Source organism: Podarcis vaucheri (assembly GCF_965113315.1).
Source record: "Podarcis vaucheri genome assembly, chromosome: 7".
Classification (NCBI taxonomy): Eukaryota; Metazoa; Chordata; class Lepidosauria; order Squamata; family Lacertidae; genus Podarcis; species Podarcis vaucheri.
The window spans coordinates 9,513,469-9,526,421 of NC_138765.1; the positions used below are offsets into that span (position 1 = coordinate 9,513,469).

Here is a 12,953-nt window from a genome sequence, read left to right on the forward strand (position 1 = left end):
GCTTTCCACTCTAACAGCTAGCAAAAGCAGAGTAGAATATGTGAGGTAGGAAAGCAAATATTTTAAAAGTGGCTCAGTTTCCACAATTTAATGCAGAGTTTTCTTGCAGTGAAATAAAGAAATAAAAAATAATAATCGACACGTGTATTACTCTTGAGGGAGCCCATGACTCCAAATCCCATCATCCAAGGACATAGCCAGGATTTATGTTGGGGGGGGGTCAAAACCGACATGATCAGTTAGTTAAGTATTTCTATTGTTTTGCTTGATCTATGGGAGGCAGCTGTCCCACCTACCCCCCTCTTGGCAACGCCCATGCCATCACCATTGGGCATAGGCCAAACTGGCTGAGCCTGATGGGAACTGTAGTCCAGCAACATCTTGGGAGGGCACACATGTTCCCCACCCCCAGGGGAGAGGTCTTCAGGGACAAAATGGGCAATTGATCCAAGTAAGTCTTTATGCCTTGGGAGGAAATGCCAACCCGGGTCTTGGCAGACAAAAAACCCTCTGCCTTCCCGCAAAAAAATCAAATCAAAGAGGGAGCCTTACCATCGCACTTGAGACCTTGGCGTACCAATCCGAAGAGCATCTCGCCGCAGTGGTCACAGAAAGCCGGAGCACGATAGGAGTGCACGTTGAGGGCGTGTGGTCGGATCCGGAAGTCCTCAAAAGTGGCGGAAGCTAGGAGAGGAGGAGGAGGAAGGTGCTTAGAATAACACTGGAAGAGGCCTGCAGGATCAGGCCCCTGGCCCATACAGTCCGGTATCCTGGCCCCGCAGTGGCCAGATGCCCCGAAAGGAAGCACGCAGAGCAGGATCCATAGCTGTCAACCGTCCCTTATTTGGCGGGAAAGTCCCTTACCCCAGCGCCGTGTCCCGCTGCCGTCCCTTATTGATATTGTCCCTTAAATTTCCCGGGTTTCAAAGGAAGCGGCTCTTCTCCCTCCCTCCCTGGCGGCCAGGGAGGAGGGAGGCTCCAACTGGGTTGCTTGGCTGCGTTGCTCACCCAACAAGGAGTCTAAGAACGACTGGGGGGTGGAGCTTGCATGCCTTGTGCTGATCAAATCGGCCGCGTTGCCTGGGGACTCGCCTTTGCTCAGCACTTCCCAGCGGAGAGGTGACGGTGGTTTTCCTTGCTGCATCCCCTTTGCTGGGTTGCTGCGCTGTGGGAACCACCGCTTGAGGCTTTGTTTGGTTGCTGGCTGGGCTTTCTGCCTTTGGCTGGGAGGGGCTCAGAAGTCGAACATACCTGTGCCCAGAAAATCCCTTATTTTGGCTGCTAATCCCTTATTTTTGAGGCTGCTGGTCCCTTATTTTCAAATCTGTAAGTTGACAGCTATGGCAGGATCAGAGTACTAGAGTACTGCATTTAATACTATTCTTCCGCATAGATTGGTGCCCAAATTATTAGACCTGGGACTTCCACCGTGTTTGTGCAGGTGGATATTAGATTTTCTATCAAACCGTTCCCAAAGGGTCAGATTGGTTCCCAGGTCTCTGCGGATCTCATCATGAATACGGGGACGCCGCAGGGGTGTGTGTTGAGCCCGCTTTTATATACGCTCTATACAGCTGACTGTGCCCCCAAATACCCCAGGAATAAGATAATTAAGTTTGCAGATGATACAGCGGTGGTTGGTTTAATCACTGCTGGAGAGGGGGAGGCGGCCTATAGGAAGGAAGTTGAGCAGTTGGGGGAGTGGTGCAGGAAAAAGAACTTACTCCTTCACTTAAAGAAAACAAAAAAGATTATTGTGGACTTTAGGAAATGTAAATTGAATATTCGGCCACTTATTATTGAGGGGAAGTGCGTGGAACAGGTCTCGGTGTTTCGATTTCTGGGAATGGAGTTAAGAGATGACCTAACCTGGGGAGAAAACAGCAAAGACCTGATGAAGAGAGCACAGCAGAGGTTATATTTTCTGAGAATCCTCTGGAAAAACAATCTCTCAAAGGACCTGTTGATGGCATTTTACCATTGTACTGTGGAGAGTGTATTAACTTATGGTCTGTGTGTGTGGTTTGGGAGCTGCACGGTCAGGGGAAAAACAATGCTGTCCAGGGTTGTAAAGACTGCAGAGAGAATAACTGGGTGCACTCTTCCCACCTTGGATCAAATCTATGCTTCCAGGTGCCATAAGAAAGCTGCAAAGATAGCGCAGGATAGTGCGCACCCCGGAAATGATCTCTTTCAGCTTCTGCCTTCTAGAAGAAGGTACAGGGTTATAAAGACTAGGACTAGCCGCCTGAGAAACAGTTCCTACCCAAATGTAATTCTGGTTTTAAACACAGTATAGGTAAAGGTAAAGGGACCCCTGACCATTAGCTCCAGTCGTGACCGACTCTGGGGTTGCGGCGCTCATCTTGCTTTATTGGCTGACGGAGGTGGCATTTGTCCGCAGACGGCTTCCGGGTCGTGTGGCCAGCATGACTAAGCCGCTTCTGGCGAACCAGAGCAGCACACAGAAACGCTGTTTACCTTCCCGCTGGAGCGGTACCTATTTATCTACTTGCACTTTGACGTGCTTTCGAACTGCTAGGTTGGCAGGAGCAGGGACCGAGCAATGGGAGCTCACCCCGTCACGGGGATTCGAACCACCGACCTTCTGATCGGCAAGTCCTAGGCTCTGTGGTTTAACCCACAGCGCCACCCACGTCCCTAAACGCAGTATAGGGAGTCTCTATGGGAGAATATTGTATTTTAAAATGGGGTTTCAGAGTTTTTAGGGGTTTTTGAATGTCTTATGTAGATTTTTCAATTTCATTGTTCTGTATGGGTCAATGACAATAGAGATATCGAATCGTAGAGCGACTCTCCCACAACTTCCAGAAACTGATATTCAGAAGTGTTCACTCCCTCTCACCGTGGGGGCAGAGTCAAGCTGGATGAGGAACAGTTGAAGGAGCTGGGGTTGTTTAGCAGGGGAGAGAGGAGACCGAGAGGAGGGCTGGCACTTTAAAATGACATTTGTAAAAAAAAAAAAAACCAGAAGCATTTTTGTTAGGGATTGTAGGACAAGACCTGCCAAGAAAAACCAGGAATCTATTTATGTATGCTACAACAGGACGGAAGAATGAGGAAATCCTAACGAAAGAACAGTGGCAAGAAAAATTGTTGAGTTATGCAGAGTTGGCTAAATTGACATACAAATTGCGGGACAATGACAACTGTGACTTTAAGGAAGAATGGGAGCTTTTTACAAATTATCTAAAAAGGCAACAAGAGGAACTGGACTCCTTGGCAGGTTTTGAATAAACATACACACAATTTATTGGTTGATAACATGATAGACAGATAACGTAAGGATATGTATAATTTAATAACATGCAGAGAATAATATGTGCTGAGAAATCAGAGAGAGGAGCTGAGGGAAGTCTCGGGGGGGGAGAGGGATGGAAGGGGGGAAATAATGTAAGTGATTATATGGTTTGATAATTTGTAATGTTGAAATTGCTAATAAAAATTTTTTTTAAAAAAAGAGAGAGAGAGGAGGGCTGGCACATGGATGAGGGAGCAAGCTTTTCGCTTGCTCTGGAGGGTAGGACTCGAACTCATGGCTTCAAATTACAAGAAAGGAGATTCCGACCAAACATCAGGAACTACTTTCTGACAGTAGGAGCTTTTTGAAAGTGAAACAGACTCCCTTAGGAGGTTGTGGACTCTGCTTCCTTGGAGGTTTTAAAGCAGAGGTTGGATGGCCATCTGCCAGGGATGAGATTCCTGAATTGCAGGGGGTTGGACTAGATGACCACAGGGGTCCCTTCCAACTCTACGAATCTATGATTCATGATCCATGGTATGTAGCCACAAATTCTTGAATTTATCTGATCTTCTTCTAAAGCCATCTTAGCTGGTATCCACTACTGTCTCCTGCAGGAAGGAGTTCCGTAGGTTCATGTGTGAATAAGCCCCTTCTTTTATCTGCCTTGATTCTTGCCATGTTCAGAAGGTGAGAGGGGTTTTTTAAAAAAGGGAAGCAGCAATTCAATTTCAAGGATTAACGGAGCACAGTGGAGCTAGGGGATTTCTTTTTTTTCTTTTTCTTTTTTGAATATTTTTTATTAGAAATTTCGACATAACTATTTATCAAAAACACATCATCCTCATTCCCCCCCCCATTTTTTCCCTACCCCCTCCCCCAAAAATAAAACCTGCCCTCCCAACCCCACCCCCAAAACTTCCCTCAGCTCTGGTTTTTCAGCACATGTTATTCTCTGCATATTCTAAAATTGTAAAGACACTTAATTTATCTATCTAAATATTACCAGTAAAAAGTTTGTGTATGTTTATTCAAAACCTGCCAAGAAGTCCAGTTCATTTGTTGTTTCTTTAATTACAGTGGTGCCTCGCAAGACGAAATTAATTCGTTCTGCGAGTTTTTTCGTCTAGCGAATTTTTCGTCTTGTGAAGCACGGTGTCGGAAAAGTTTTGGAAAAGCTTCAAAAATCACCAAAAACCTCAAAAAGGGCTACCACACCGCGTTCTATGAGTTGCTCCTCGAAGTCAAGTCGCAACTGTATTAACGGTGTTAAGAAAAAGGAAACAAACTTGCAAAAAACGCAAGACGTTTTCGTCTTGCGAAGCAAGCCCATAGGGAAATTCGTCTTGCTAAGCAGCTCAAAAACCGCGAACCCCTTTCGTCTAGCGAGTTTTTTGTCTTGCAAGGCATTCGTCTTGCGGGGCACCACTGTACTTTGTAAAGTGGAGCTAGGGAATTTCAAAGCAGGGAGGGGGAAAATAAAGCCCTCCCATTATCACTGCCGGACCCCCAGAACATTCTCCAGACCACCTGGCCCTTCGCAAGGGCTTTGGAATGAGGCAAAGGGAGGAGGCACATCAATTGCTCCGCCCACTTTTGTCCCAGGCCCCACCCACCTGACATATGGCCCCCGGGGGCTTGCCCAGGAGGGGATCTGGCCCTTGGGGTGGAAAAAGCTTTTGCACGCAAGGCAGATGCTGTAACGCTGAGCTATGACTCTTCCCCTCAGAGTTATCAGTCTTCTGATAATCTGCCACAGAACGAGAAGATAAAAGTCTACAAAAGTGCCAAGGTTTTATTCTCAGCTGAATGCGGTTTGTTTAGGTCAGCAGCCTGGAGCCCTCGAAATTTTTTGGACTACAACTCCCATCATCCCTGACCATCGGTTGCACCGGCTAAGGCTGATGGGAATTGTAGTCCAACACATCTGGCGAAGGCTTCTTTAGGAACTTACCATTGCATGAAAACAGGCATAGGGTGTGATTTAGCGCCCTTCAGGAAGTGGGGATTCTAGATTGAGAGGCTGGAATAGTGCAGGTTATCTGACAGAACTGAATTAAATCATCCGTCCTGGGAGACCCGGATTCAAATTCTGACTCCAGGCACAACGCTAGCTGGGTGCCACTGACTGAACTCCACTCCCAGTCTAACCTGGTATCTCACGAGGATGTTGCAAATCATTTTATCAAGGGCTGCCAGGCCAGGCATTTAAAAGCGGACAGGGAAACAAGGCACTCTGCACTCTCTCAGAGACACTCTTGTCTCAGGATAGCCTGTCCCTGTTTAGGAGCCCATCCCACATGCCCCAGCTGAAATAGTTTAGAAATGAGTGGGCCTCTGGGAGACCTTGTCCAAGTCGCCATGTTTCAAGCCCGGCCTCCATCACAGGGTTGTTGTGAAGTGGAAATGAGGGAGCAGCGGGAGGCTAACCCACCCTGGGCATAGCTGTCAAGTGTCCCTTATTTGGAGGGACAGTCCTTTATCCCAGTGCCATGTCCCGCTGCTGTACCTTATTGATGGATGTCCCTTAAACTTCCCGGGTTTCAAAGGAAGCAGCTCCTCTCCTTCCCTCCCTGCCGGCCAGGGAGGAGGGAGGCTCCAACTGTGTTGCTTGGCTGCCCGGCCTGCCCCCCTCCGGCTTCCTCTCACCAGCCTCGGCCCCCGGGAACCCCTCCTCGCTGGGACTGGCGGGAGCCTCGGGCCCTTCCGCCACCATCCTCCTCGCGGCCGCCGAACTGAGCGTCTCTGCCTGGGGCCTCCCCTCTGCCCGTCACCGCCGTGCCCGCTCCCGCTAGGCCGTACTGCGGCTGTGCCGCTGAAGGAACCAGATGAGATGGGCAGCCTATGAATTGCTGAGGAGCCTTGAGAGGAGAGCGAGGGGAACCATGGAGAAAGCAGTTCAGAGAGAGGAGGCGTAGGCGTGGGCAGGTGTTCCAAGGGCTAAGCATAGAGGGGGAAAGCGGAGGAAGGACTGCAAGCGCTTCTCCCATAGATTTGTAGTGGTAGACTAGCATAGATGGTCTGATCTGCGGGTTTACTTTGGGCGCTATTTCCGCCCCCCCCTTCCTCCCGCCCCGCCTGATGGAACTGAGAGCTGCAGATGGAGCACGAGAGAAAAGATGCAGAACTGCAGCAGCATCTTCGCAGCTTGGACTTCGTTTTGCGCAGAAAGTGGTTGCTGCTTGTAGTTATTTAACTGCACTGTTTCATCGGCTGGTGTCTTGAGCAGCAACTGGAAACGAAGGGCTAAAGACCGGCGCTGCTCTCCAAAATTATCTGGTCCCTTTTAACTGGCTGACTAAAATCCCTTATTTTGGCTGCTGGTCCCTTATTTTCAAATCTGTAAGTTGACAGCTATGACCCTGGGTTTCTCTGATTTTCGCCCCAGGCAGAAGCAGCTGTTTCTGGGGGCTTCCCTAGCCCCACCCAAGTAGGCAGGAAGTGCCCTGGGTCCCTCGGGTGCAAGAGGAGATCCGCCAGGAAGCACCTTCAACCGCCCTTCCCCCAAGTGGAGGAAAGGGGTTGTCTGTACCCAAAACCCACATCCTGCTCCGTTGCCTGGGCGTCGGATTCAAAAAACATCACCTGCCGCCTCCAGCAAGCGAGAGATCTAGGCCAGGAGAGAGAAAAATACAGAGAGACAGAGAGATGGAGGACTGTGCCAGCCTTTGCTAAGGAACCAGCGTGCTGAAACGGTTGCAGCACTGCACCAGGACTTGGCAGAGACCAGGGTTCAAAACCTGCCATGAAGCTAACTAATAATAATAATAATAATCAATAGCCGCAAGGCTACCGATTGCGAAAAATTGGAAAAGTGGTATTATACCGACAAAAATAGAGTGGCTTGCCAAATTATTGGAGTAATACAATATATCCAAAACAATGGGATAAATTGGGAGGATCTCAAAAGAGAAGATAGACAGGGATTGGAAGGTGTTTAAAGGATACTTGCAAAACCATATTGAAAAATCAGAACTCCTATTAGAATAAACAAGTTCCGTTTTTAACAATGAAATGCTAAATAAGGTGGATAACAATGTGTAATAGAAAAAGAAGCATGAAATTAGGTTAAAGGTGTGTGAAAGAAAGTAATAGAAGTGGAAAGAAATCGAGTAGATTGGAAGTCTAGCACAAAGGTGGGGTGAGGGGTGAGGGATGGCAGTGGGAAAAGGAATTATCTGTGGGACTGAATGTAGGTATGTTTGTGTATATTGAAGGATTGTATGAAATGTCTGTTTGTATGCTTGTATATTCGCAATATGTGTGTATTAATGCTGAATTATTTTAACAATAAAAACTTATTAAAAAATAAATAAAAATGGAAAGTCCCATGAAGCAATGGAAGCAATAGTGGGGGGGGGGGAGGACTTGGCAGAGACCAGGCTTCAAATCCTGTCATGAAGCTAACTAATAAATAAATAATAATAATAATAATAATAATAATAATAATAATAATAATAATACCTTGCCCTCCCCAGCCAAGACTGGGCTCAGGGCGGCAAAAACCAGGTATAAAAACAATGGATTCAAATACAATTTAAAAACAAGATTAAAATACAACGTGCAGCATCATTTCAGTAGAAACTCAAATCAAAAACTTTTGGGGGATGAAAACTGGGCGGCCTTAGGGGGCCGGCCGCCGCCTCTCAGCCTAGGCTACCTCCCAGGGTTGCTGTAGGAAGTAAACAAGGAGAGGAGTAAATGCACGTTCCCTTCAAATCATAGAATTTTCGAGATGGAAAGGGAGACCCCCAAAGGTCATCTAGCCCAACCCGCTGCCACGCGGGACCCGCAGCCGAGCCAGTTCATGATTCCGCTAAGGCAGCTCACCTGAGAGCACCACCTCCACCAGGTCGCCTTCCTGGATGTCGCTGGCGGCTCGGACCAGCTGCAGGATGTTGGCCGAAGACGGGTCGTGCTTGAACAGCAGAATCTTGTCGTAGAGGCAGTAGAAGCCGCACTCGGGGAACTGCAGAGAAATAGACAGAGGTGGATAGAGAGAGCCAGGGAAAACAACTCCATGGCACTCTTCGTTTTTGCTCTATTTATTTTGTGTTTGTGGCACTGTGGGTTAAACCACAGAGCCTAGGGCTTGCCGATCAGAAGTTTGGCGGTTCGAATCCCCGCGACGGGGTGAGCTCCTGTTGCTCGGTCCCTGCTCCTGCCAACCTAGCAGTTCGAAAGCACGTCAAAGTGCAAGTAGATAAATAGGTACCGCTCTCGCTACACCACACCACACAGACCCCAGCCCAGTTCATCCCTCTCCCAACTTTAGGAAGTCCCACCAGGATTGGGTTTAGTTCGCAAACGGTATTAGGATTAGCAAGGCTCCTGACTCAGTCAAAGAAACAGACAGCCCTCCCCTTTCTTTCTTTTTAATTTTTATTATATTATTTTTACATATAATTTCCAAAACTCATATACAGTGGTGCCTTGCAAGATGAAAAGAATCCGTTCTGTGATTCTCTTCGTCTAGCGGTTTTTTCGTCTTGCAAAGCAAGCCCATTGACGGATTAGCGGATTAGCGCTATTAGCGGCTTTTAGCGGCTTATCGGCTTATCGGATCAGCCGATAAGCGGCTTAGCGGCTTAGAAAAAGGGGGGGGAGGGGAAAAAACCCGCAGGAACTCGCAAGACATTTCCGTCTTGCGAAGCAAGCCCATAGGAAATTCGTTTTGCGAAGCACCTCCAAAACGGAAAACTCTTTCGTCTAGCGAGTTTTCCGTCTTGCGAGGCATTTGTCTTGCGGGGCACCACTGTAATATATTTTCTTATCTTATGCAATGTTTTGGATCAACCACATCTGAAGACTTTTCAATCTTTATCACTTAATCTACATTTCATTAATTTCATTATTACTTTTAATAATCCTTAACCAATAATTCTCTTCATAATTTTCTCTGCAATATTTCGCATAGTCCTCCTTTCAAAATGTCTTGCAATCCTGCTAGTGTAATCTGGTTATTACAATTGCATTTCAAATAGTTCAAATATTTTGCTCCAGTCCTCTGAGAATCTCTGGACCCGAAGGTTTCAAATCCTTCCTGTCATCTTGTCTAATTCTGCATAGTCCATAAATTTCGTCTGCCATTCTTCTTTCGTCGGTAATTCTTCTTGTTTCCATTTCTGTGCCAATAAGACTCTTGCTGCCTTTATTGGATATAAAAACCGTTTACTATCCTGTCTGTTAATATCCTCCCCTACAATGCCAAGTGAAAATGCTTCTGGTTGTTTTTTATAAATGTATATTTCAACATCTTTTTCATCTCATTATATATCATTCCCCAAAAGCTTTTCACTTTCTTACATTCCCACCAGATGTGATAAAAAGATCCTTCTTTTTCTTCACGTTTCCAACATTTATAACTTGTTTTGTACATTTTATTTAATTTCAATAAGACACCCTCCCCCTTTCTATGCACTTCAATGCACTTGGGCGTTGCTCAGTTAACTCCAGCGCAGTCAGAATGCTGTTTGAACAGGGTTGCGGTGAAAGAAGCAGGTTCATTCCTGGGACACCGCAGGGAGACGGGAAAGAGAGACAAGTCACTGCAAGTTGGCGGTGGTTTCAGGTTCGAGCCCTTTGTGTACCCGGAGGTCAATCGCAGCAGCGGCAAACTTTTAAAATCCAAAGCAATACTCTGCGCTGACTCTGGCTACAAACAGGGTTGCTCCCCAGTGAGTAACAATGTGCTCTGGGCAGCCAGGCGGGGAAACTTTCAGAAACCGAAAGACAGATGGTCCTGTCTTCGGGGCGAGTCACTGATGCGTCAGGACTCGAGGCAGGTCTTAAAAATGCGGGCCGACGAGATTTCAGCTCGCCTGGCCTCCACTGATTGGGCAGCGGCTCGGCTGAAGCAACGGGTCGAAAGCATGACAGTTTGGTTAGGTGGAGAAACTTTATTTTGTGCCAGGGGGCTGGATCCTCATCCGTTGCCGCCCCGCAGGCTGGTTTTGACAGGTGAGTGGGGCAGCCAGTCACCCAATGTCACTATGAGGCCATGTGATTGATGGGTGGGTCGTTCCGCCCGCAGTGAAAGTCTGCCAGCGGCACGTCCCAAGCGCCCAGCAGCCAGCTGGTTTGTCGGGCGTCTGGGAACCGCAGCGCAAGGCTCTGGGCTGCTCCTGTGGCACCAAGCAGTTTCCATGGAAAAACTGTTGCTAAAACAGAGCTTTTCAGCTCATGGAATCATATAGTCGGATGGGAACTCCAAAGGTCAACTAGTCCAACCCCCTGCAAAGCAGGAATCTCAGCTAAAGCATCCATGGCAGATACGATACAATAATCTTTATTGTCATTGTCCCATACAGAACAACGAAACTGAAAAAATCTACATGAGACGTTCAAAAAGCAACAAGCCTGCTATCCCAGCTTGGTTGACCCCCTAAAAAGTCTGATATCCCATAATTGAATACAATATACTCCCACAGAGACTACCTTACACTGCGTTTAAAACCAAAATCGCATTTGGATAGAAACTGTTTCTCAGGCAGCTAGTCCTAGTCTTTATAACCCGGCGCTGTGGGTTAAACCACAGAGCCTAGGACTTGCCGATCAGAAGGTTGGCGGTTCGAATCCCCGCGACGGGGTGAGCTCCCGTTCCTCTGTCCCTGCTCCTGCCAACCTAGCAGTTTGAAAGCACGTCAAAGTGCAAGTAGATAAATAGGTACCGCTCTGGCAGGAAGGTAAGGGGCATTTCCGTGCGCTGCTCTGGTTCGCCAGAAGCGGCTTAGTCATGCTGGCCACATGACCCGGAAGCTGTACGCCGGCTCCCTCGGCCAATAAAGCGAGATGAGCGCCGCAACCCCAGAGTCAGTCACGACTAGACCTAATGGTCAGGGGTCCCTTTACCTTTACCTTTAGGAAACATGGAGAAAGAAAATGCCCACCCCCCTAAATTGGCTGGTACACCCCTCCCAGTTCTCTTATATGTGGATGACGCAGTTCTAATTTCCTTCTCCAGTGCAGGCATAAGAAAACTTCTAAGATCTCTCAGTGTTTATTGTACAGTGGTACCTCAGGTTACAGGTGCTTCAGGTTACATACACTTCAGATTACACACTCCGCTAACCCAGAAATAGTCCCTCAGATTAAGAATTTTGCTTCAGGATGAGAACAGAAATTGCGCAGCAGCGGCGCGGCAGCAGCAGCAGGAGGAGGCCCCATTAGCTAAAGTGGTGCTTCAGGTTAAGAACAGACCTCCAGAACGAATTAAGTTCTTAACCCAAGGTGCCACTGTAATGCTGAACAATTAACAATTAACAATTGTCAGGGAACTGACATCAGAGGGAAAGGAGGTGATAGGGCTCCCAGAGACTGGGAGAGACTCAACAGCCAAAGCAGGGACCAGCAGGGGGAGCGCGGGGTCTCTGGAGGAGGATCTCAGGGATACTGAGAGAGATGCAGCAGTGCAGGCAGGAAGCAGGGGGGAGAAAGGGGTGAGAGACACGTCCAGTGAAAATAGTGGGGAGGTGTCAGAAGCAATTGCAGGGAGACCCATGCTTCGTCGGAAGCTGTCACGTCGTGAGTCCAGGAGACGTGTTTCCGTTAAGGAACTTCTTTGTTGGAGGCGTTTCCGCAAACAGCCACTGTCGGACTCTAACAGTGACTAGAGCAGACATGTCTGAGGAGCTCTGTCACACACAGAGGTTTGTGGGGCCGCACAAACTCTGAAGGGGCACCATTTTAAGCACAAGCAGCTAATCATTCCCCAATAGCAGTCCGACAGTCTCTGTACGCTGCCTGTGCAGGAGAAAGCATCATGAGCGACCCAGCCGGAGCCGGAGGAGCTGATCCAAGCTTGGAAGAAAGATGCCGAGCATTGGAGGTCCAACTGGCGCTGCAGACGGCGAGGCTCGAGGAGAGGAGGGCTCAAGATGCAGACAAGAAGGGGAGAACCACTCAGTTCCCCAGAAAGGTACCAGGATTGGTGCAGAAGTTTGGGGGGGACCCCAAGGATTACCATGCCTTTAGGACTGAAATGCAATATGCCCTGAATGTCCAGTTTGATGAGTTCCCTGATGAGGAATCTCGAGTTGCTTTTGTAATTGGGCATCTTGAGAAGGGCGCGCGAGACTGGGTTCGACCCCTGATGGCAACGCACAACGATATCCTAAAGGACACTATGAAATTTTTTCGTGCAATGGATATCATGTTTTCCAGCGACGTTGAGGAAGGGGCGGTGCGCAGACAGTTAATGGCTTGCAAGCAGGGAAGCAGATCTGTCCGTGAGTACTGGACTGAATTTACCATGCTGATTCACAGATTGGGGTGGGATTTATCGGCAGCACCCATTCAGATGCTATTTGAAGAAGGTCTTTCTTCAGCTGTGAAAGACGAGCTGGCCAGGAGCCCCAGGGCGGTGTCTATGGATCAGCTGACCAAATCTGCGCTGACCATTGGAGCGCGCCAGGAGGCAAGAGCCTTGGAGAGGCGGGAAGGGAGAGGGGAACGTTGGAAGGAGTTACGCATTCCAGACATTCCTGAGCCAGCTTTCCCGCCGGCAGAGCCGATGGAAATCGGAACAGCCCGCGCGCGCGCAGTTTCAAAGCCCAGTGAGGGGGCGAAGAAGGAGGGAAAGGGAGCCCGGAAATGCTATCTCTGCCAACAGCCAGGCCACTTTGCCAGAGTCTGCCCCCAGAGGAAGGAATGGCAAGGAATGGTGGGGGCTGTTGAGGGGGAAGAGCAGGGA

At 48.4% G+C, this 12,953-nt stretch overlaps 1 protein-coding gene and 1 long non-coding RNA gene across 3 annotated transcripts in view; one reads left to right on the plus strand and one right to left on the minus strand.

Moving 5' to 3' along the window:
• The window catches only part of LOC309537026, a 163,954-nt gene that overhangs the window by 72,611 nt on the left and 78,390 nt on the right, over nt 1-12,953 (plus strand). The gene's annotated exons all lie outside the window — the stretch shown is intronic.
• Nucleotides 1-12,953, minus strand: part of PRKD2 (protein kinase D2) — a 65,515-nt gene that overhangs the window by 29,157 nt on the left and 23,405 nt on the right. For both annotated transcript variants that reach the window (XM_082230977.1, XM_082230978.1), the window contains exons 2-3: nt 8,093-8,231; nt 553-684 (exon numbers count right to left, since the gene is read on the minus strand). In XM_082230977.1, coding sequence (XP_082087103.1) covers nt 553-684; nt 8,093-8,231 — 271 coding nt within the window. The remainder of the gene's footprint in view (nt 1-552; nt 685-8,092; nt 8,232-12,953) is intronic.